General features: G+C 42.1%; 1 protein-coding gene across 8 annotated transcripts in view; it reads left to right on the top strand.

Annotated features, from left to right (window-relative positions):
- Positions 1 to 20,196, top strand: part of adgrb1a (adhesion G protein-coupled receptor B1a) — a 219,380-nt gene extending 199,184 nt beyond the window's left edge. For 6 of the 8 annotated variants that reach the window (XM_075464672.1, XM_075464667.1, XM_075464670.1 and 3 more), the window contains 7 exons: positions 4,928 to 5,099; positions 5,675 to 5,770; positions 5,865 to 5,904; positions 13,121 to 13,782; positions 16,161 to 16,196; positions 16,396 to 16,554; positions 18,488 to 20,196. In XM_075464672.1, coding sequence (XP_075320787.1) covers positions 4,928 to 5,099; positions 5,675 to 5,770; positions 5,865 to 5,904; positions 13,121 to 13,782; positions 16,161 to 16,196; positions 16,396 to 16,554; positions 18,488 to 18,682 — 1,360 coding nt within the window. In that variant the 3' untranslated portion in view covers positions 18,683 to 20,196. The remainder of the gene's footprint in view (positions 1 to 4,927; positions 5,100 to 5,674; positions 5,771 to 5,864; positions 5,905 to 13,120; positions 13,783 to 16,160; positions 16,197 to 16,395; positions 16,555 to 18,487) is intronic. The other 2 variants (XM_075464668.1, XM_075464671.1) reach the window with 2 other exon arrangements.
- Positions 20,197 to 22,759: the final 2,563 nt, after the last annotated feature.

Raw genomic sequence — 22,759 nt, 5'->3', positions numbered from 1 at the left:
CCAGGGCGGGCTTTATACGATGATGGACAGATGATCAACAGGGACATTATCGACTACGTCACTAAAGAGCTGAACATGGCTGCCGCTGGAGAGCTAGGGTGTGTAGATTCTGCCATCGAGTCTGTTCTACAGGATCTCCACATTGCATTCATTTTGAAAGACGAACAGAGGAACGCGATAAAGGCTTTTATCGATAGAAAAGATGTTTTTGCCGTCCTTCCTACAACAAGTGTGTGTCGCTTAATCTACGTCACATACTACGTTGCTCTGATTGGTTGTAGGTCTATCCAATTGAGCCAAGAGGCATTTTTTCTCCTGGTTCGGTTGAAACACGCCCCATACTCAAAACTATCGAGCGGTATCAGACTCACATTCTGACTAGAATCGTGAGTATGACGTAGTCAGGCTAAGAGTTTTCTGTGCCCTGAAGGTGTTTAACCTGGATTAATCATCATAGAAACTTCTGCTAAATACATAACTTGAGGTTAAGTCCAAAGTTCTGAGCTGGCTGTGCTACCTTTCTGTTCCTCATGATATCCCAGTAGCATAATCACATTGAAACAACGTTAAAATGCTATCAGACAGACATGTTGCATATGCAGTGTACTGATGCCAGCCTCAAAACCAAATTACAAAGTAATGGTTCTGATTAATATTGACGGATGATAGATGTTAACGTTGATAACTTTATATTTAAGCATCATCTGATGAGTCACAGTTCAGCTGTTGTAAAAGGTGGATCTGCCATAGTTTCTAACCTGAAACAGAGATCAGCCCTTCAGTAAAACTCAATCTCCATTTAACAACCTGCAGAGAACTGTAGATTGTCAGCTGTGGCAACACATTCTGAATGTGAATCTGCTGAGATCTACCTCAGTAAGTCATACATCATTTACACTGAAGCTAACCGTATGCGTTGCGTTGCCATCAAACCGCATGAGAAGCAGAAAAGGGATAGATGTGTTTCATCTTGATTTGTTGCATCAGTGTTACACTGCTGGTGCTGCAGCTTATAGAAACCAGATTACAAAACTTCTTATCTTATCAATCATAATGTATTTGATCAAAATGTAATCACTTTGATTCGGCCGAAAACTAAAATGATTTCCATGCATCTTTTTTTGGGATGCTTTATTGTTTAGTCGAGGGAGGGAGTCGTTTCTCTCCACAGTCGCCTCAGGCACGCTCAGGACGGGAGATTGGACTGAAGACAAGTTTCAGTGCAATCTGTTGGTTTCCTTAGCTAGGAAATTGTTTTTGAATTGGCTCTATATGAATGAATTGGATTATTTTATGAATAATTATGATTACAATTAATTGAGTTCCAATTGGCTTGAATTGGACTTTATTATCTAAGTGTCTTGAGATGACATTTGTTGTATTTGGCGCTATATAAATAAAAATGAATTGAATTGAATTGAATTTAGTATTAACAGAAATGTGCGGCAGTCTCATGAAAAAAAGTTTTGAAAGGGCAATAAATGGTCAAATTGATATTTGGGGTTAGGGTTAGGGTTTATTTGTTTATTTTGTAGAAGCCATGCTTTGCTATATTCCACAAACCTCTTAGATTGAAATGACTTCCCCGTGCTGAATTAATTTTCGGGTGATATATGTATTGATGGGGAAGAAGCATTACGTAGTACCATGCTTAATCCCCACTTTTATGCATGCACATAGGCTTGGTATAAGATAAGATGTTGAAACCCATTGTTTGAGCCAGCTAACAGGGTGAGAGACAGCCTGGGTTAATCCACCAGAGAACATCACTTTACATCTTGGTCAAACAGCCCATACAGAGCACAGAGGTGGGCTTCGGAAACACTCATGCAGATACCATTAAGTGACTTTCTCCACATCTTTTTAAGACCAGAAATCTCAAATATGGTCTGTTTGGTCCAGATTTCCTCCAGTCTAAGCTCCATTCCTTTGGATTCTGGGCCAAAGCAGGTCCCTTGCAGTGCCTGTGGATCAGGAAGTAGAGTAGTCATCTGCCAGTGAGTGGTTTGATACCTGGGTGCCCCAGAACATGTTCATGTTCTTTGGCAAAATCCTGACCTAAGATACATGTACTCCTTTGTTTGTGTCAAAGACCCATCCCTGATCCTGAGGGAACGGTCCGAATCATAGCCCTGAGTTTGAAGGGGCTGACTTTCATCCCTTCACACTTGGTTGCAAAAAGCTTCTGTGCGCACTGAAGGTCATAGCTTGAAGAGGCTAGAATAACCCCATCATCCACTAAAAGCAAAGATACAACCCTCTGACTACACGTTGGTAGAATCCTGTATCTCTTCTGGCCTGGGGAGTCCTTTGGATCCTCCGGATGGAGCTGGAGATTGTTGCTGGGGACACAGCCTGAGCCCAGATGAGCGGGAGACGATAGATGGATGGATGTGCGTATAAATGGATGGATGTGTGTGAAATACAAGTAACTTTGAATGATCAACGAGAGAAATGCGCTAGAAGAATTCATTCTATTTGCCTTCTTCCTTTTAATGACCTCAGTCCAAGAAAGAAGGCCTGAGTCAAACGTTTCCCACCAATTCTGGATGTTTCGATCCAGCTGCTACTTTTGGCAACACTCTTGGGGGCTCCAGTCTGGGACTCTTTTAATTGGGGATTTAAAAAAAAGAGAGCTGGCTCTCATATACTTTGCTCTGCAGTAGATACTCCTGGTCTGCCTTTCCTGGAGTGGTCCTCATGAGAGCCATGTTTAACACTTTGGTGGTTTTTGAGACAGAAGTTGAAATATCTGTTTCTTTTTATTAGTGGTAATATTAATAAACATAGTAGTTAGGTTAGTAGGTCTCTTTACCTACAGGACTACAGAAGAGAAGAACACCTAAGGTCGGACACATTAAACTTTTGACAGGCTCCTTTGTTAAAACCAATACCTGTCACAATCTCACTAAACTTTGAAACACTTTGAGGAATCTTTGAAGAAAAGGTCCAGCTCTGTAGCTGTCAGGATAAATGCTTTCATTTGCATAACTTTGGATGAAAGTAAGAATGGTTGTGTTTTCATGACCTTAGAGTGAAAGTGTATATTTGATTTGATATTTTCATGTAGAACCACAGACAGGACTTCTTGTCCTGGTCATCCATCCGCCACGTTACTACGGTAACTGTCAGTGAAACCTGGGACAAACCAAACGTTTAGAGGTGTTTCATGTTATTCCTGACCACAGTAGTTTAGGGCTAGTTGGAGGTCTTATTTTTCTACCTTCATAAAGCCGTTTCTTTTATATATATAGTTTTGATGTACATGGTCTTGTTTAATTATATAAAACGAAACAAAAAAAAAAGTAAAAATATGGAGAAAAGAGTCTTTGGATGGGGAGGTGTGTCCAAGTTTTGACTGGTAGCGTATTTATTCTGATTTCCTGCCATTAAGCCCTTTTTCCTTAACTCTAGAGACGCTTTTTCTGAGCAAAGTGACTAGCTATACTTACTCACTGATTTAAATAAAAAAAATATTGTTCATGTAAGGAAATAATCAGCATGTTTCTTGTAGGCTTTGGCATACAGGCAGTTGTTTTTACCAGAGAAGGAAAGGAATGAAAAGATTTCACTGAAATATCATTTCATTTGCCCAGTGCTGCTTCGCATGCTTTTCTTCCACTTTGTTCTATTACCAGCCCCAAATAATGACTAAAGATTTAGGAAGGGACTGCATGTGAGAACATCCAATACTGATATCAGAATGATATTAGCTGACACACTTAATATGGTGCACACATAACCCAATGATTATACATCATGTCCCGCCTCCTGTGCACTCGTCCCAAGGAGCCACTCCTTAGTATCTCCTGTTGATCATCAGAACCACACAGAGGATGACTTGCTGATAACTGACACCTGACCTTTCAGACATTCTCTGGTGTTACTGTATAAAAACTATTGAAATTCCCAACAGGGATTTTAATGGAGGAAGTTTAAGGCTGAATGTAGTGTATCGCAACACTTATTTGTTCCCTTAATTCAGATAAGAACGCATTTGCTTTGAGACAGTGTCGCTGGAAGCTAGCTTTATATCGGGTCTGAACACACAAGCTGTAAACAGACGATATGAGTAGTCATAGGGATGTGATCAGTGCACTGGGGATGTAACGTTTACATTTAGAATCACACACATTTTCAGATTTGGGTGCATTGATCATTTAAGAACATAACGCTTTGGTTTTATGCTTTGAAAATATTTCCCTCCTCTGGATATCCTGTAATTGAATTTAAATGTGCTGATTATGTTGAGTTAATTTGCGAACGCTGGCACTGAGGATAGCTTTTGTTCTTGTTTATTCCTAATGCTCTCATTAGAAGAAAAGGGATGAGTCAGATAAACAAAGACGAGCAGAACAGCAGGAATGATACTTCCTCAGACTGTCCTCTTCTCTCCCTCTGTTTGTTTTGGCACTCTGTTTCAGCCTCATTACACTTTTTTTTCCTTCACCGCTCACCCTCCCTCCCTCCCTCTCTTTCCTGTGACAGTAGATCCTCTATGGTTTGATTAAACCATCTTAAACATACATGCATGTAATATATGTGAGCTATATAAACATATATTTTCAGATTATGGATGTATGTTTTTGTTTGTGATAGTAACAGAATTACTTGTTGTGATGCTATGTATTTATTCATGGTCAGAGTTTGACCACTGCTAATGCTATGCTAACGCTAGAGTTAAGGAAGGGCAAGTAAAAGATAAGTTAATACTGTGTTAGCATTACATTACAATAAGTCATATTAACTTCTGAAATTCTTTGTGTGTAAAAGTGTTATTTGTCAAAGTTAAGTCAGAAAAGTCAGATGTTTCATAGAATCCTTTTCTGGAAGCCAGTAAATGTTGTAGCTAGCCCTGCCCTTTGTGTCCCCTGAACGACGGTTTAGTGGCGCAGGGCATCACTGTGGCTCTGCTCCTCTCCTGCAGGGCATCACTGTGGAGCTCCTGCGTGGTTCTCCCACTCCTGGCCCTCACATGGATGTCGGCTGTCTTGGCTATCACCGACCGGCGTTCTGCACTCTTCCAGATCCTTTTTGCTGTATTTGATTCACTCGAAGGCTTCGTTATAGTCATGGTTCACTGCATCCTCCGCAGAGAGGTACTTTCTATGAACACTCCCTTTATGCTGTAATAGATATAATTAGGATCAATTATTTTGTCCTGCTATAAAGGATTGAGAATAGATAAATATATGACATTGAAAGAAACAATTGCCAAACTGTTTGAAAGTTGGAAGTGTTGCAGAGATGAAGACATGGTTAGATGTCACCATGAGGGTTGTGTTCGTCGCCCGGCAACAACAGAGGGAAACCTGTAATGTAGACATTTTATTGCTATTTCTTCAGCAGATTTTAATCATACAGCTTTTCGGTTTATTGGACCAAATTTCACTGAATTGAAATGGTAAAGACTAACCATAGACATCGACTTCATGACTCGGTCCCTCATCTCAAACTTGATTGGTCCAAATCCAAGGAATCATTAACTCCTCTGACACATTGCTGCTCCACTTTGTATGAAGTGTTTTTAATCGAACGTCTAACTGGATTCTGGGGACAAACTTTTAACCCTTGTTTTCTGAGGTTTGCACCTTTGTTGATGAAAGGCCCCCCGCTCTGCATGTTATTCAGACAGTCCATCCGACCTGTGTCAGTATGATGCTCTGTGCTGCAGGTCCAAGAGGCGGTGAAGTGTCGTGTGGTGGACCGGCAGGAGGATGCCAACGGAGATTCAGGAGGATCTTTCCAAAATGGCCATGCTCAGCTCATGGTATGCAAAGTTGGTTGTAACCCTTTAAGATTTTTTTACAGAGAGCTGGTGGGATATGCACAGTTGACACACATCCCCTGTTTTCTGCCCTCAGACTGACTTTGAGAAAGATGTGGACATGGCTTGCCGATCAGGTAAGATCCAGCTTGGATGTGTGTTTGTTTGTCTGTGCTTTTCTTTGGACTTTGGAGAGTCTACTACTTAAAAGTTACAGATGTTTCTTTGCGCCTCGTCTGTGTATTTTGACTGCTTCAAATTCCTCAGCGTAATTGGAACAGATGTGAGCCATGTTTCCCTCATCTCTACACTTGTGTGGAATAATCAACATCATAGCAGATTCTCTGTCAAGGAGATGTTTTGACAAGAGATGCAACTTGACTGCCGCAAAAGACAGTTAAGCTGAGGCTGATGGGAGTAGGATGAACATTTGCTGAGCAGTTCCATGCAGGCAAACATGGCCGTCTGAGTTGTTCCTACACCGCTGCTGTATAATTAAGTCCCTCCTGACTGTGCTGCGTCAGATACTGGCTTTGCTCTGAAATCTGTTGGGAATTCAAATCTGATTATCACTCCAGACAGGAAATCAAGAAAAGCATCTGGAACAGAAAAACTATCGAGACACAGACGAGCCCAATGGAGAGACGACAGAGAAGAATCAGAGAGATAAACAGAGAGTTTTTTTCTTTTTATTCCCTTTTCCCTATGTCACATCAGAAGAAGATCACGGTGAACAAACACTGGGTATGAGTAGGGAGAGTTGTCTGTTGCTGTTTAGCAGTCAGGACATGCTGTGGGATATCCACGCTGCCATGAGCCAACAGTTGTTATGTTAAAACGAGGTTTGGCCACAAGGTCGTGCCAAGCCTGATGTCAGCTGCGATATTTTGCAAAAGTTGAGATACTCATAGTATAAAGTAACTCAGTGGAACATTTAAAAAAATATTCTTTGATATAATCCCAGCTGGGGCCTTTCTACGTGTGTCTGTTCTCCGGGTGCCCACACTGCAAATTATTTGGTTCTTACCAAGAAAAAAAACCTTACATTTAGAAGTGCTAGATATATTTTCTTGTTTTAAGAATTAATTTCTTATTTTAAGTCTTCAACTTAACAGTATAATCTTATATCAAGCAAAACTTGACTTTTTTTGTCTCAAACAGGCAGGGAATAAAATGAGACAATTAACACTTAAAATAAGATGTATTACGTTTCTCCTCCAAAGTCTCATCAAAGTAAATCTTGTTTTAAGATTCAATAACAAACTCATCGTGCTTGATTCAAGAGTCACACAGAAAATATCTGAAAACACACTTTATTCTTTGGATTTTTAGCATATGACAAATGTTTGTTCACAAACTGCCTTTGTTAAATCTAGAAACAAGACTCCTACAATCTTAATTTAGGAAATCTTGCCAAGTCAAATTATCTTGCTGCATGGACAGATTTTTTCACTTGTTTTGAGTACCTTTTCCCTTAGTTTGTGTTTTTTATCTTGTTTGAAGACCCCTATTTTTTGCAGTGCTCCGTGAGCGTGAGCGTGGATGGTTCTTTGCCTCCCATGTCTCTGTGGGCCCGTCCAGGGTGTACCCCGCCTCTCGCCCAATGGGAGCTGGCATAGCTTCTACATTAATCTGTTGCACAATTTCTCAGAGGAGAATGGGTATCTGCCAGCACTTGAGTATACTCAGTAGATTAAAAGGCAGGCGAATGTGTAAGCCAGGCCCTGTTGTTGCCGTGGAAACGCACAGTAAAAGAAGCGTCAACACTGACCCCTCTGTCAATCAGATGGCCATGCTGCTGATGTTCCAGATGAATGTGTGTGCGTTAGCTGGCAACCTTCAGCTGGTTGCTGGAAGCTCAGACAGCTGTTTGAAAACCTGAAGAGACTGCTTAGCTCTCCTTATCACTGCCTGATTGTTCAGCTTTCAATAAATGCTCACGGCAGGCTCGATTGTGAAGATAAACTGTCACAGACAAGAAATAGTCAGTGACATGTCTAGTTGAATCATCCCAGGTTAAGAGAAGCTGCTGAGGCCAGGAGGTAGGGAGTCTGTCTCACCCTTAATGTAGCTTTGGTCTGCTGTCATTAAAGGACAAAGTACACATAGCTCCACTCACTGAGCATGTCTGCAGTCTGTGGGTGGCAATCAAAGTCATAGCCTTTATTTTTTATTTATTTATTTTGGGGGGGCTTTATGCCTTTATTATATAGGACAGTGTAGAGAGACAGGAAGCAGAGAGAGGGGGAACAACACGCAGCAAAGGGCCGTCCGATGCGATATTCGAACCGGGGCCAGCTGCAGCCAGGTGCAGCGTCTGCTGTACCCACTCCGCCACAGACCCCCCCCAAGTCATAGCCTTTATGATGCCGTGTAGTTTTTAGCAAAACAGACATGAGATATAAGAGTGAATAAAGTTAGCATTTTTGGTCACTTAGATCTTTTTTACATAAGGCCTACACTGGCAAAAATATAGAGTGAGCCACTTTTGCCACTGAACAGAAAAAGCCTCAACCTGTTAATCATATCACTGGCACCAAAGCACATGGCTCACTGACAGGAAACCCAACAAGACAGCTGTCATGTAAGGCAATGGAAAGGATTCTAAAAATCTTTGAAGAATGTAATTCAACTGAAAAGCAACTCAGCTCGTCTAAAATTTGGAACAAGTACAAACAAAATGGGAAGGTTGTAAAAGGGAAACCAAGGAAGATATGAGTGCATCCGGACAGAAAACACAAAGAAATATGCCTGAAAAATAGAAAATGTCCAACAAAAGAAATGAAAAACAAATGAACAAAAACAGGAGTCAGTGTTTGTGAGCAAACTGTAAGACATTGGATGAAGGAAATGGGATTTCCATCCAGAAAAGCCAAACATCAAGCATCACTAAAGAGAAGAAAACCAGGTTACAGTGGGTGAAGAGAAGCAGTCACGGACTGTGGATGTTTGGATGAAATCTGCTGCTTATTCAGTCATCTGCATGAGACAAGGAGTTGATGCCAGAACTGCAGTTTGCTCTTTTTTTGCTCTAATCAAACATATAAACTTACTGAAGAAAATATACTTCCACAATCATTGATGATATGGGAGTGATGCCAGTTAAAGGACCAGGGAGGTGACAGTCATTACCTTTACTGCAAATTAGCTTTTTCTCATTCCATCAATCAAAAGTTGCTGCGACATGAGGAGAGTGAAATCTGACTGACGAAGAAAATTGTTGTTTCTTTTCTATTACTCGATCTGTACAAATTGTCAATAATTTGAACTATTGTTTAAGCATGTTTTACAGCGCCGTAATGTTCAGCTGCTGCTGTCCTTATTCAATTCAATTCAATTCAATTCATTTTTATTTATATAGCGCCAAATACAACAAATGTCATCTCAAGGCACTTAGATAGTAAGTCCAATTCAAGCCAATTGGAATTCAATTAATTAATAATAATCATAATTCATAAAATAATCCAATTCGTTTATATAGAGCCAATTCAAAAACAATTTCCTAGCTAAGAAAACCAACAGATTGCACTGAAAACTTTTTTGTTTTTCGGTCCAATCTCCCGGCCTGAGCGTGCCTGAGGCGACTGTGGAGAGAAACGACTCCCTTTTAACAGGAAGAAACCTCTGGCAGAACCAGACTCAGGAAAGGTGGCCATCCGCCTCGACCAGCTGGGGTTTGAGAAGACAGAAGGGGGGGGCTGCCGCGGCGGCGGCGGCACTGTAACACCATTCAAGGATATCTGTTGGAACAGGGAAACACGAGTTAATGACCACAATAATATCACATATACATAAAGAGAGTAAAGTGAGGAAAGGTGTGACAGATGAGGCCCCCCAGCAGTCTGGGCCTATAGCAGCTTCACTATGGGATGTTTCAGGATTACCTGAGCCATCCCTAACTATAAGCTTTATCAAAAAGGAAAGTTTTAAGCCTGGTCTTAAAAGTGGAAAGGGTGTCTGCTTCCCGGACATTTACTGGCAGCTTATTCCACAATAGAGGGGCCTGATAACTGAAGGCTCTGCCTCCCATTCTACTTTTAGAAACTCTGGGAACCTCAAGTAAACCTGCAGTTTGGGAACGAAGTGCTCTGTTAGGAAAATATCTTACAATGAGATCTTTAAGATATGATGGAGCTCGGTCATTAAGAGCTTTATATGTGAGGAGAAGAATCTTAAATTCTATTCTGAATTTAACAGGGAGCCAATGAAGAGAAGCTAAAACTGGAGAAATATGATCTGTCCTGTTAGTTCTCGTCAAAACTCTGGCTGCAGCATTTTGGATCAACTGAAGGCTTTTCAGAGAATATGTGGGACAGCCCAATAATAAAGAATTACAGTAGTCCAATCTTGAAGTAACAAATGCATGAATTAGTTTTTCTGCATCACTCTGAGACAAGATGTTCCTGATTTTAACAATATTACGAAGGTGAAAGAAGGCAGTCCTAGAAACCTGTTTTATATGCGAGTCAAATGATAAATTCTGGTCAAAAATAACTCCAAGGTTCCTCACTGTAGAACTAGAAGCCAAGGAAATACCATCTAGAGTAACTATATAGCTAGACAGTTTCTCCCTGAAACGCTCAGGTCCAAAGATAACGACTTCAGTTTTGTCTGAATTTAGAAGCAGACAGTTCTGAGTCATCCAGGTCTTTATGTCTTTAAGACATGCTTGTAGTCTGACCAACCTATTGGGTTCATCTGGTTTTATAGATAAGTACAGCTGAGTATCATCAGCATAGCAATGGAAATTTATGCCATGCTGTCTAATAATGTTACCTAATGGAAGCATGTATAAAGTAAAAAGAATCGGTCCAAGCACAGAACCCTGGGGAACTCCATGACTTACTCTGGTGTGTGAGGAAGATTCTTCATTTACAAGAACAAACTGAAATCTATCAGATAAATATGACTTAAACCAGCCTAATGCAGTTCCTTTAATCCCAATAACATGTTCAAGTCTGTGTAATAAGATACTGTTATCGACCGTATCAAATGCAGCACTGAGATCCAACAGGACAAGCACAGACACAAGTCCACTATCAGAGGCTAAGAGGAGATCATTGGTAACTTTCAGCAGTGCAGTTTCTGTGCTATGATGCACTCTGAATCCTGACTGAAACTCTTCAAACAGATTATTTCTGTGGAAATGATCACAAAGCTGAGCTGCAACTATTTTTTCAAGAACTTTAGACATAAAAGGGAGATTGGATATAGGTCTATAATGAGCCAACACTTCTGAGTCAAGAGTAGGTTTTTTAAGTAAAGGTTTAATTACAGCAACCTTAAAAGTCTGAGGTACATATCCTGTCAACAAAGACAGATTGATCAAATCCAATATGGAAGTGTCAATTAATGGGAAAACCTCCTTGAACAGTCTGGTTGGGATTGGGTCTAAAACACAAGTTGATGGTTTAGAAGAGACTATTGCTGTTGTTAGTTCAGAGAGATCAACTGGACAGAAGCCGTCTAAATACAAATCAGGTTCTAAAGATACTTCTAAAGCTGCTGTACTTGATGATACATCACTGATAATAGTGGGAAGGACTCCATCAATCTTCTCTCTGATAGAAACAATTTTATTAATAAAGAAGCTCATGAAATCATCACTGCTGAGAGTTAAAGGAATAACTGGCTCAGCAGAGCTCGGACTGTTAGTCAGACTGGCTACAGTGCTCAAAAGAAACCTGGGATTATTCTTATTCTCTTCTATCAATGATGAATAATAAGCAGTTCTAGCTTTACGAAGGGCTTTCTTATACATTGTTAAACTATCTTTCCAGACTAACTGAGACTCTTCTAAATTAGAGGAACGCCACTGTCTCTCCAGCTTTCTTGCAGTCTGCTTTAAAGCATGCAGCTGTGAATTATACCAAGGAGCCAACCTCTTCTGACTGATTACCTTCCTTTTCAGAGGGGCAACATTGTCCAGTGCTGTACGCATTGAAACTATAGTGCTGTCAACAAGAGAGTCAAGTGCTGCTGGAGTAAAGTTTAGGTAGTCGTCCTCTGTCATATCTGCACATGGCAGTGAAGAAAAGGATGATGGAATTAATTCTTTAAATCTGGTTACAGCATCCTCTGATAGACACCTTCTATATGTACATTTCTTCTCAGAAACTGTATAGTCAAGTAATGTAAACTCAAAGGTTATCAGAAAATGGTCAGATAAAACAGGGTTATGAGGGAACACTGTTAACTGTTCACTCTCAATGCCATAAGTCAGCACAAGATCAAGGGTGTGATTAAGGCAGTGAGTCGGTCTGTGTACACTCTGAGAAAATCCAATAGAGTCTAATATAGAATTAAAGTTCATATTCAGGCTGTCATTTTCAACATCTACATGAATATTAAAGTCACCCACTACAATGACTTTATCTGTACTCAGCACTAACTGGGATAAAAACTCTGAGAATTCAGACAGAAACTCAGAATAAGGGCCAGGTGGACGAAACACAACAACAAACACAAGAGGTTTCTGGGATTTCCACTTTGCGTGGGAAAAACTGAGAATCAGAGATTCAAAAGAGCTCAAACTAATCTTGGGTCTGGGACTGATTAGCAACCCTGATCTGAAGATAGCTGCCACTCCTCCTCCTCTGCCTGTGGTTCCAGGAACGTGAACATTTAAACAGTCACAGGGAGTTGATTCATTAATGCTAACATGATGCTAACATGATGCTAACATGATCCTCCTGCTGCAGCCAGGTTTCTGTAAGACTAAATATATCAATATGATGATCACAAATCAACTCATTCACTAACAGAGACTTCGAAAGGAGAGATCTGATATTCAGCAAACCACATTTAATAGTTTGATGTTTTTGTTCAGTTAAAGTTTTTGTTTTAATAATTTCTTTTTGCACAAGAGGATTTGCTCCTTTTGTGTTAATCGATTGGGTGGGTAGCAGCAGGTGGGAAGCTGCAGAGAAGTGTGTAAGACTACAACTCTGCATCCTGGTCTGAACCCTGGGTTGTCATGTTTTAGGGTGGCAAATAAATTCATCCATATTTCTCCTTCCAAAGTGGGATGGATGCCGTCTCTCCTCATCAGACCAGGTTTTCTCCAGAAAGATTGCCAATTATCTATGTAGCCCACGTTGTTTGCTGGACACCATCTAGACAACCATTATGTCATGACTGGTTTTATTTTCACAACAAGGGTTAGTTTATTATTTACAGTCAATGTAAGGTCCGATCTTTAATAATCCCAATGTTAAAACCATGCTACATTAGTCTGTTTAATGTCTTTATATGAACATGAGATTGGGGAGCGCTATGAACATTCAACAGCTGTTTTTAGCTGGGCCAATCCAACCATGTTCAATGTCTTTCCCATCTTTGTGTTGTCTCCAGGCACCATGAAACGCTCATCCCTCCAGGGGGAGGAGAAAGCATCCTCTGGGACGCTCACGCTTCAGAAGGGTTCCAACTTTAACACCATGCCGGCCAGCATGGCAAAGGTTCACCTCCAGAATGTGGCCGACTACACTAACCATACTCTGACTTTGCGAAGGGAGAAAGGTGCCACCAAGGGAATCAGCACAGAGCTGCCAGGCGCAAAATCCATCTACATCTGTGATGGGGAACTCTTCAAGCAGCTGGATGGAGATGTGCCTCGAGGGAATGGTGAAGGCAGCAGCTCAGAGGGTGCTGGCAAAGGCCCAGGGTACGTCATTCTACCAGCAAATAACACAGGAACCCTGAAGCCATCCAAGGGGAAAGAGGATCAGACAGCCAAGTATAACATCGGCATTGAGCAGCTGCCTCAGACCAGGCTCATTCACCTGGCTAACCCTGCCAGCGGAGAGCCGGTGCCGGGCTTTGGGCTGAAGAGCCTGCCTTCTGACCAGGTCAGTGTGTCCTACTCCGACAGAGACTCGCCTGCACACAACCTGCAGAACCTGCCCCGAGACTCCCAGGTGGCCAGCAACACGTGTGAAGGGGGGGACTCTGGCAACTCCGCCGTGATGTCCAAAAGTGAAACCGTCTCAACACTGTCCATGAGCTCTTTAGAGGTAAGACCCTAAACCCACTGGCATGCCATTCTTACTGTAACGCACCTCCTGCAAAGACTTGTACGACTTCAAATAAATGAACCTTCAACTGCGGAGACAACTGGGCTTTATATCAAAGACAGGGAAAAAGTGAAATATACCTTGTCTTTTATTTACAATATATGCAACATTAACTATGGAAGCAAGTCTGTACCAGAATTCTAATGAAAATGCATTAACAGAAACGCTTTTTCATTTTACTCATAAATCAAATTAATAATATATCCAAACTTACTCTCATTTTGTAACTTAATTCAAATGATAAAGAAAAGGACATTTTGCTTTTTGCTTTTCATGCCCGCCCCCGGGACAAATGTTCCATAGTTCAATTTGAATTCCCAATCCCAAGCGGCGCATAAGTGTGACATCAGTGGCCCCCCCAGTCTGACCGAGCTACGCATGGAAAAGGTTGGGGGGCGGTGTGAATGTTTGATGCGTTGGTGCCATGTGGTACATGTCAGAAACAGGTGGAAAATCCCCACCATGTCCAAATCTGTGCCAGAGCTGCTGAGGTGTGGTGCCAAAGTAGTTACCCCGACAGAAACCGTGTCCCCTGACGCGGGAGCGTTGAGCCGGCTCCTCCTAACTACACCCGATTGCTAAAATAAGAGCATGCGGGTCACTTAAGTTATTGTTTGATGGTTGCTGTTGTCAGTGAGGTTTTGCTCAGTCGCTCATTATTTGTAGCACAACACATGCTTCGATTGTCTGTAGCCTGGAGGGCACTGATTCATTTGAGAAGATCTGAGAACACCAAAACTGTACCAAACTGTCGTACTGTAGCCGAAGCTGTTCACCACCAACACCCGGTGAAGAAGCGGTGTCCAATTACACGCTGTAAGAAGTTTACTACCGCGCCACTGTTCCGACAATTTATCACGACTCGTGCACTTTCTTTGGCTCAGTTAATTGATTCGAGATTAAATGTGTGTACAGTTGTGCATTTGTTCATATTTAATCGAATGATTGAATTATGGAAAACATTTTGAAAAAGCAATGTGAGCAGTCTTGAAGAAGCAAATGAAAATGTACTTCGGATGATCTATTATTAATTTCATCTATGAGTGAAAAAATGCAGCTATACTCTGAAAATGAAAAAGCGTTTCTGTTTATGCATTTTCATTTGAATTCTGGTACAGATTTGCTTCCATACATTAGAATTTTTTTGGAAATAAGGTTCCAAGTATTCTGACCTGTTCCTATTTCAGTTCGTGGTTTTCCTTCTACCAATTCATTCATGAATTCAGAATGTCAGAAACGCGGAGGATGCTGTTCCCATCTGAACAACAGTCACCTCTCTTTATGAAGAAGTGGTTAACACCTACTTCCCACATGGGTTTTTGGTTTTCATTTTCAGAGAGATTTACCTGGGAGTTGGATAAATTAGCTGAATTTGAAACACATTTTCTTATTCTAAAGGATTTCTTGGGACTAATGGCCTTTATTAGAGAGTTGCTCGACAGGAAACGGGACAGAGAGCGCGACATGACTCTGGTTGTTGTTCTGATGGGTTTAGCATTGGGAAGCATTTTTTATTTTAGATGTGTATTCCCAGCATCTTAAATGTTTTTTACTGTTGTTTGAGCATTTACTGTAGAAAACAGTATCTTTTCACGACTTCTGTTATTATATAATAACTCTCTGAAATCATTGATGTGCCATGTATTGCAGCTCGTGTTTGTTTGACCAACACAGGATTAGATCATCACCAAGGGAAGCATTCATTACTGAACTGAATATTCATTCTTTAGCATTTTTAAGAGTACCACTCATCGGCTCTCCACAGAGAAGCACTGTCACTCCATTTCTTCATTGCTTTGGTCATCCCGTGTGACGCTTATCAAAGCCCCTTGATTTGATTCATAACAAACACTGCATCCACAGAAGCATCCTAGTTTTCCACATCCCAAACAAGGACAGCTGATTTGAAAAGGTTACTTTTCCCCAGTGCAGACAGCAGTGGCAGGATGAGACGACAGCGCTGAGCACAAAGTGGCTCAGACATCTGCCTGCTGGTGTCTTTTCACTTCAGGGCAAACCACACTTTCATAATGTCGTGCAAGGCAGCAGCTGCCAGAGGAAGCGAGCGGCCTGAAGGTCAGCTTTTCCTTCACCACTCCATGATGGAGGACTTAAAGGTCATTCGGTCTCAATCTGTTAACTGCAAACTCACGCCAGCGGGGTCAGAATGACCAGCAGCAAAGCTTGCTTCGCTCCCCGTGAAACACTCTTTCTAAAGTGGCTTATGTAGATGCACAATGAAATGCTTGAGCATTGCTGCTCATAAGGCTCACAAATTCACGACACATCTTTAATCTCTCTGTCTCATCTTCCCCCAGAGACGAAAATCACGCTATGCAGAGCTTGACTTTGAGGTAATTTTAGTCTCTTTGATTCCTGCAGAGATTCTTAAACCTACACCAAAAAAGCTGATTTCTCCTTTCCACACCTCCAGATCTATGCATAGATTTATTTTTGAAATTCATTCTACTGTAGAGATTAGGGGGGGTAAAGTAGAATTGATGATAGCCTGTGCTGTTTGCCTTGTACATAACGTACGATGTTCCTGTGTAGAAAATAATGCACACCCGGAAACGCCACCAGGACATGTTTCAGGACCTGAACAGGAAGATTCACAGTGCAGACAAGGATAGAGAGTCTCCACCTGTTGATGCCAAAGCTGCCAAAAGATGGAGTGTGTCCTCTGCCAGCAGTGACAAGACCAACATGAGTGTAAAGAGTTCCATTTTTCTATTCTGCCCCCCCCCCCTTCCTAATACAGAATGTTCCCTTTTCTTCTTATTCAAATGACCAGTTTCCTGTTTAATTGTCAATCAAGTCATTTTAAAGATTGTATTTTCATTTGCATACAGCGTTGCTGCCAGCATAAACTAACTGTGGACTGATGATGTGGGTGGGCATGGAAAACACAGCCACAAACATCAAATGTTGAGCAAGTAGCTCGTGGCTCGCTAAGTAGAGATTCAAATAGAAATACATGCTGTTATGAAATTCAAAGCCAAAGTTTAAAACTTGTTTTATGATGTTAGTTAGTGAATCTCTGAGAAATGGTGTAAGTACAGGTGATACATGTGGCAAAGCAGCGGCAGGACGTGCTGAAGGGCAGGCATAGTGCGTTTGATCGAGATTATCAGGAAGGAGACCCCCAGAAACCAAACACTTTGAGGGGAATGTAGGAACAAAGATAGGGAACACCTAAACAAGGACCTCATTTTCACTCCATATACATTCTTTTGATTGATTTATTACTTTTAGTTGTGAACTTGGAGACTTATGCAGTTTCACTGGCTTTGGTATCCACCACATTGCTTTCGGACCGCCGGGACCATTTCATAGTTTTTATTCCGATCATGGAGTTCCCCTTATTTTCTGTGTCCATTCTGCAGAAATCTCGGATGATTTATACTCATTGGAATTGCTTTTATGGTATCTTTTTTCAGTTTCTGACAGCTACTGTGTACTGTGATTGGTTGAAAGTGTGTAACTGTACAGAGATTGGTCCAGAAGACACAAGTGTGTGGTGATTGGTGGAGCTTTTACCTGCGGTGTGTCACTGCAGCCACACAGAGAGCTTTTTAAACTTCTTGCTTCATTTGTGGGATAAAAAAGCTCAGGAACTGGATCATACCAGTGCAGATCCTGAAATCATAACCAACCCATCAGTGACAATAATATGAAAGGAAGTTCATGAGTGCTTGTTTTCTTGTTGATTAATATTTTTTTGTTCTTTCAGAATCAGAATCAGAATCAGAATGACTTTATTACTTTATTATCTCAGAGCAGCATTGTACGGAGCCCCTAAAGGGATATGGAGGGATTTTTTTTTTTTTTGCGAGATCTCGCAATACTTTTGCGCAAAAGTATTGCGGGATCTCGCAAAAAGTATTGAGAGATCTCGCAAAAGTTTTTTTCCCACGTCAGTGAACCGGAAGTAAAACAGACAGATGTCTCTCACTTATGTCAAAGCCATGTCTACGTGCAAGAACGGATTTGATGTCTTTATATGTTAGGCCAATACTAAAATAGAAATCAATAAACTTCTCCCACGGATGATGGGTAGGCTCCTCCATCGCTGTGTCTGTTTTACTTCCGGTTCACTGACGTGGGAAAAATACTTTTTGCGAGATCTCGCAAAAAAAAAATCCTCCATGTCCCTTTAGGGGCTCCGTAGCATTGACTGTTTTCTACCAGGGAAACTTGATGGCTGTTTAAAGTGGCTTAAAATAACACATTCTCTCTGCATTTGCCTCCATATTCTCTTTCTTAACTTTATCATGGTTACAGCCCTGGAAAAATGACATTACTTCCCACTACAGTGGGAGTGGAAAGGCTAAAAGGATGCAAAACAAATTCATCCAGCATATAAATCGATAAAGCTTTAAAGTGAGCCAGGCTAACTCCCCTCCCCTGTTCCCTGTCTCTGTGTTAAACCAAGCAAATCATCATGACTCCGGCTCCACACTTAACGCACAGACATGGGAGTTAGCATTCGTCTTTCACTCTGGCAAAAGTAAACCTGTAAGAAAAGAGAGAGGTCGAGAAATGAAAGGCAGCCTGAAGTAAAGTAGATCCACAGAAATAACTGAAATACCTGAGTTATTTGATCAGAAAAACCAGACTTTTCCTGTTGTCCTCCTCCCATCAGGACAAGCAGCAAACCCCGAGTAAGAGGGCATGGGAGGGCATTCGCAAAACCCACTCTCCCCCATCTTGGGTGAGGAAGGACCTGGAAAGTGTGGCGGCCTCCCCTCTGGAGCTGCAGACAGTGGAGTGGGAGAAGACCGGCGCCACCATTCCTCTGGTGGGCCAGGAGATCATGGACCTGCAGACTGAAGTGTGAGCCCACCTCCAGCCCGACGCCCTCCAGCCGCCCATTTCCTCCCAACAAACAGACACACCCCACACACACACTGCCCTGACTGAGTCAAGTCCTCTGTGAGAATGTGATAGAAGAGAGTCCCATTATCAGAACATCAAGTAAACCTATTAAAGAGAGAGCAGGACCATGGGGCCACCTTCTGTGTTGTTTCATTTGATGTTTGGATGTCAGTGAGATGCTGATCATCTTATTGTATATGATCTGCTGGTTCATATGGGAGACAGATTGCCAAGTAGCTGATAAAGCTGCTACATGTGCATCTTACAGTGATGTATGATGCCATGTATGTATAAACAGCATAGCAAAGGTATCCATGCAATGTTTCCCCCTGTATTAAATTGTTACGATGTAATAATCATAATTATGTCTCTCTTTTTTCACTATTGCGAGTAATGTTGCATTACTGTTCTGCTCCCTCCTGATGTGTCCTGATGAACGCTGATGTTGTAAGCAGCTCAAGATGCCTCTGATTATTTTCTTTTTTTTTGGTTTTGAAAATCAGTGCTGGGGAGAGAAATGAACAGGGTTTGAGGTGGCAGAGTGCCAAACATGCAGCTGCAAGCCCATCAGCTCCACTCCCTCCTCTCAACATATTACAATTCTTTTGGCTCAGTCATGCGGCAAGGTCACCCCTGCAGAGACAAGTAAAGGCAAGGGGATCAGAGAAAAAACACACCATGAGCCAAAATTTCCGAAATGCAGTTTGCCTTGTCATCACAGGACACCTCAGAGACAATGGTCTGTGGGCCGGGGAGCTCTGCGCTCTAACCGGCCTTCAAAGTCGTCCCACAGAGGGACGACATGGACCTCAGTGCAGTCAAAAGGAACCACGTTCAACAAACACAAGCTGTTTGGCTCCATTTTCCAACGTAAGAGCGGGCTTTGTATAGTAAAGGCTGAACATGATAGTGTTTCAGAGACACTAGGAAAAGGAAAGGTGCGTGTGCTGAGTAAATGATTCGATCTATAAATATAATGTATATGGTATGGTGGTTTCAGGTGATGATACGTATGAGGCAGAATCGGCATGCAGGATAGAAGTTGAACACAGGGAAAGCACAAGGCTCATTTGGAGTCCTGATGTACAGCATTGTAATTATTTCAACAGAGTTCTACAGAATGGATTTTAGCCTATAATTATCTTTCTTACTGTGCTTGGGGATAGTCGTTATCATTATTCTAAAGATGAACGTGATCCTGTCAGGGTACCGGATTATACGAGTGTTCTGTATCTCTATGTCACTGTGTGTTTTGATATCATCAATCACTTCCTCAGATCTGTACTTGTCAAAACCCTGACCGCTGACCCCAGATGTCCAATTTCCTCTGATCACTGAAGTGCGCCCCACTCCCTGCCACACACACTCACACACCTTCTTATTTTACTGGGGCCGCCTCTTTGTTAATGTACAGTTTTCAGAGCACAAAATGAATGTGTCTTATTTCTAATAAAAGCATATCTATATAATACATCAGCACTAGTTTGCCTGTTTTTCTGATATGTTATTACACATTGTGAGATTCATCTTGGTACAGTGCATATGTGTCAGACATCTTAACAGTTGGGTTATCTTCGGATCAAAAATGACAGCAGAGACACCCCGAATTAGCTTTTTTCAACTTGAAATTTTATGACTTATCCTAAAGTGACCCCAACATTGGAAACATTCCTATGTAAGCTGCATACCACCAGGGAACAAAGATGGTTTTTGACCCAGCCATTGACTGTCAGTTAGTGTCAGTTACGCGCTCCGAAAAACAAAGGGGCACACTGTACTGCTGACTCATCATAACGTGAACTAAAACTTTGTCTTTCAGGTGTCCATGACCCTAAACAGAACTCAAGTTTAAACAATTTTAGAGACAAAATAATCTAATCTTAGAAGCATTGTTTGCTGAATACTGCTGCTGCAGATTACAGTGTTCCTTGCTCTCTCTGATTCGCTGCTGAACAGGTCCTGGAGCAGATTACTTTAAGATATGCCGTTTCCCAGGTCCAGGGCATTTGTCTCAACATTCTACCCATTCATCGCCAGCTATTGAAAAATTAATCTTAGAGATGAGGAATTTGGCAGGTCACCAAAATATGGAGAAAGCTGGAAAAAGATGGTTTACACTGACACGTGTGCCTACATAGGGATACTAAACTTACCAGGTGGGGCTGCATCAAATGTGTAGAGTAGAAGGGCGTTTTTCCTGCCACAATGCCATTGAGAGTCTTTAACACAATCTCAAGAATGCTACAGATTGATAACCGTGAGTAAAGACCTGCAAGACGTGTGACAATAAATTGGTCTGGGACACATGGATAGAGCCACAGCCATAGCTCTACAACCTGGGCCTGAAGTAACAGTGGATGAGCAACTGGCTCTATTCAGAGGCCATTTTCTTTCTTTAATATCTCTAATATAAGTGATTTTAAGTGTTAAATGGATTTTAAAATGAGTAATACAAAATAAAATCATGTGATTGTTTTCTGTTTCTGTTCACTGCTATTCACTGACAGTAATCCATCCATCCATCCATCCATCATCTTACGCTTCTCTGGGGATCGGGTCGCGGGGGCAGCAGCTTGAGCAGAGACACCCAGGCGTCCCTGTCCCCGGCCACTTCCTCCAGTTCTTCTGGGGGGACCCCGAGGCGTTCCCAGGCCAGCCGAGAGACGTAAGCTGTTTTCACACTGAGACCCGCTACCATCGCGGGTCCAAATTGCCACTTCATCCCGCGTCGAGCAATGTGAAAGCTTGGCGTATTAGGTGATCCTTGCCGCCTGAAGCCGAGTTCAGGGGGCGTTGCCGAGTGGCAGAGCGTCACACGAAACACATAAAATGCTGGGCGTGTACAATGACGTAGGCACAACCCATGCGTCGGAGGTAGGGTTAAATACACCTGTCTGCATCAAATTTTTCAAACCAACGATGGCGGGACACCTTGAGGACTTGTTTTTGTTGCTGGCTGTTTGTTCGGTCACGCAAGTGTATATGCAGTTCATGGAGATGTTATTTTACGGGGTGTGGATGGTCACAACGTGGGATGCCACCGAAGAACATATGCGGAGAATACAAGAGCACTATAATGTCCAAGTTGAGGAAATCCATCGACAATTTGAAGCAGAAGAACGCGAACAGCGTCGACGCAATCGACGAAGACGTTTAGCTGTCATGGCTCTGAACACATGTCTCCAAGAAGAGTGTGGAAGATGGCAAGACCACAAGGGTTGGTGTTTTGGTCCAATGCTCTTAACAGTTTTGACGACGACGACAAGTCCTGTCTTTTAAACTCCTCACGTCACGCCAAGCCACTTCCACGTCCATCCCGCGTCAATTGCTTTCACATCAAATTCTGCTCGGCAAAAAGACTAGGGTCCGACGCGGGTCGAAAGGCGAGTCGAGTTGACACCCCAGCCCGGATCGTCGGTGTGAAAGGAACAGCGGACACACTAAATTCGCGAATTAAACGTGGGTTCTTCCTCAGTGTGAAAGGGGCTATAGTCTCTCCAACGTGTCCTGGGTCTTACCCGGGGTCTCCCTCCAGTGGGATGGGCCCGGAACACCTCACCAGGGAGGCGACCAGATGCCCAAGCCACCTCATCTGCAATCTATTGTCAAAAAAATCTTTTCTGGAAGAATATGCCCTGCAAGCCAGCAGATGTGGCGTCAAGATATGGGTGGCCTGTGACATACACCTGTGACTATGCTTGGAAAATGCAAGCTTACACAAGGAAGTAAAAATTTGAATGCCCAGAGAAGATCCAGGGGATGCAGGTTGCACTTGATGTGACAGTTGGACAGGTGGGGCACAATGTCACATGTGACAATTTCTTTATCTCTCATGATCTAGGACAGCGGCTCTTGAAGAGGAGGATCACCATAGTTTTGGCCTCCTTCAACATGTGAATGAACCCACACATACTCGAGGCCACACACTGGATCTGGTTATCTCTAAAGGTGTTGACATTTCTTCTGTTGATATCAAGGACTTGGCGCTCTCTGATAATTTCTGTGTGTTCTCTGACTTACAGTTAACTCCAAACATTCA

Source organism: Odontesthes bonariensis, chromosome 5 (genome assembly GCF_027942865.1).
Source record: "Odontesthes bonariensis isolate fOdoBon6 chromosome 5, fOdoBon6.hap1, whole genome shotgun sequence".
Taxonomy (NCBI): Eukaryota; Metazoa; Chordata; class Actinopteri; order Atheriniformes; family Atherinopsidae; genus Odontesthes; species Odontesthes bonariensis.
The sequence above is the reverse complement of the archived record's forward strand: the minus strand, read 5'-3'. Positions and strand labels throughout refer to the sequence as shown.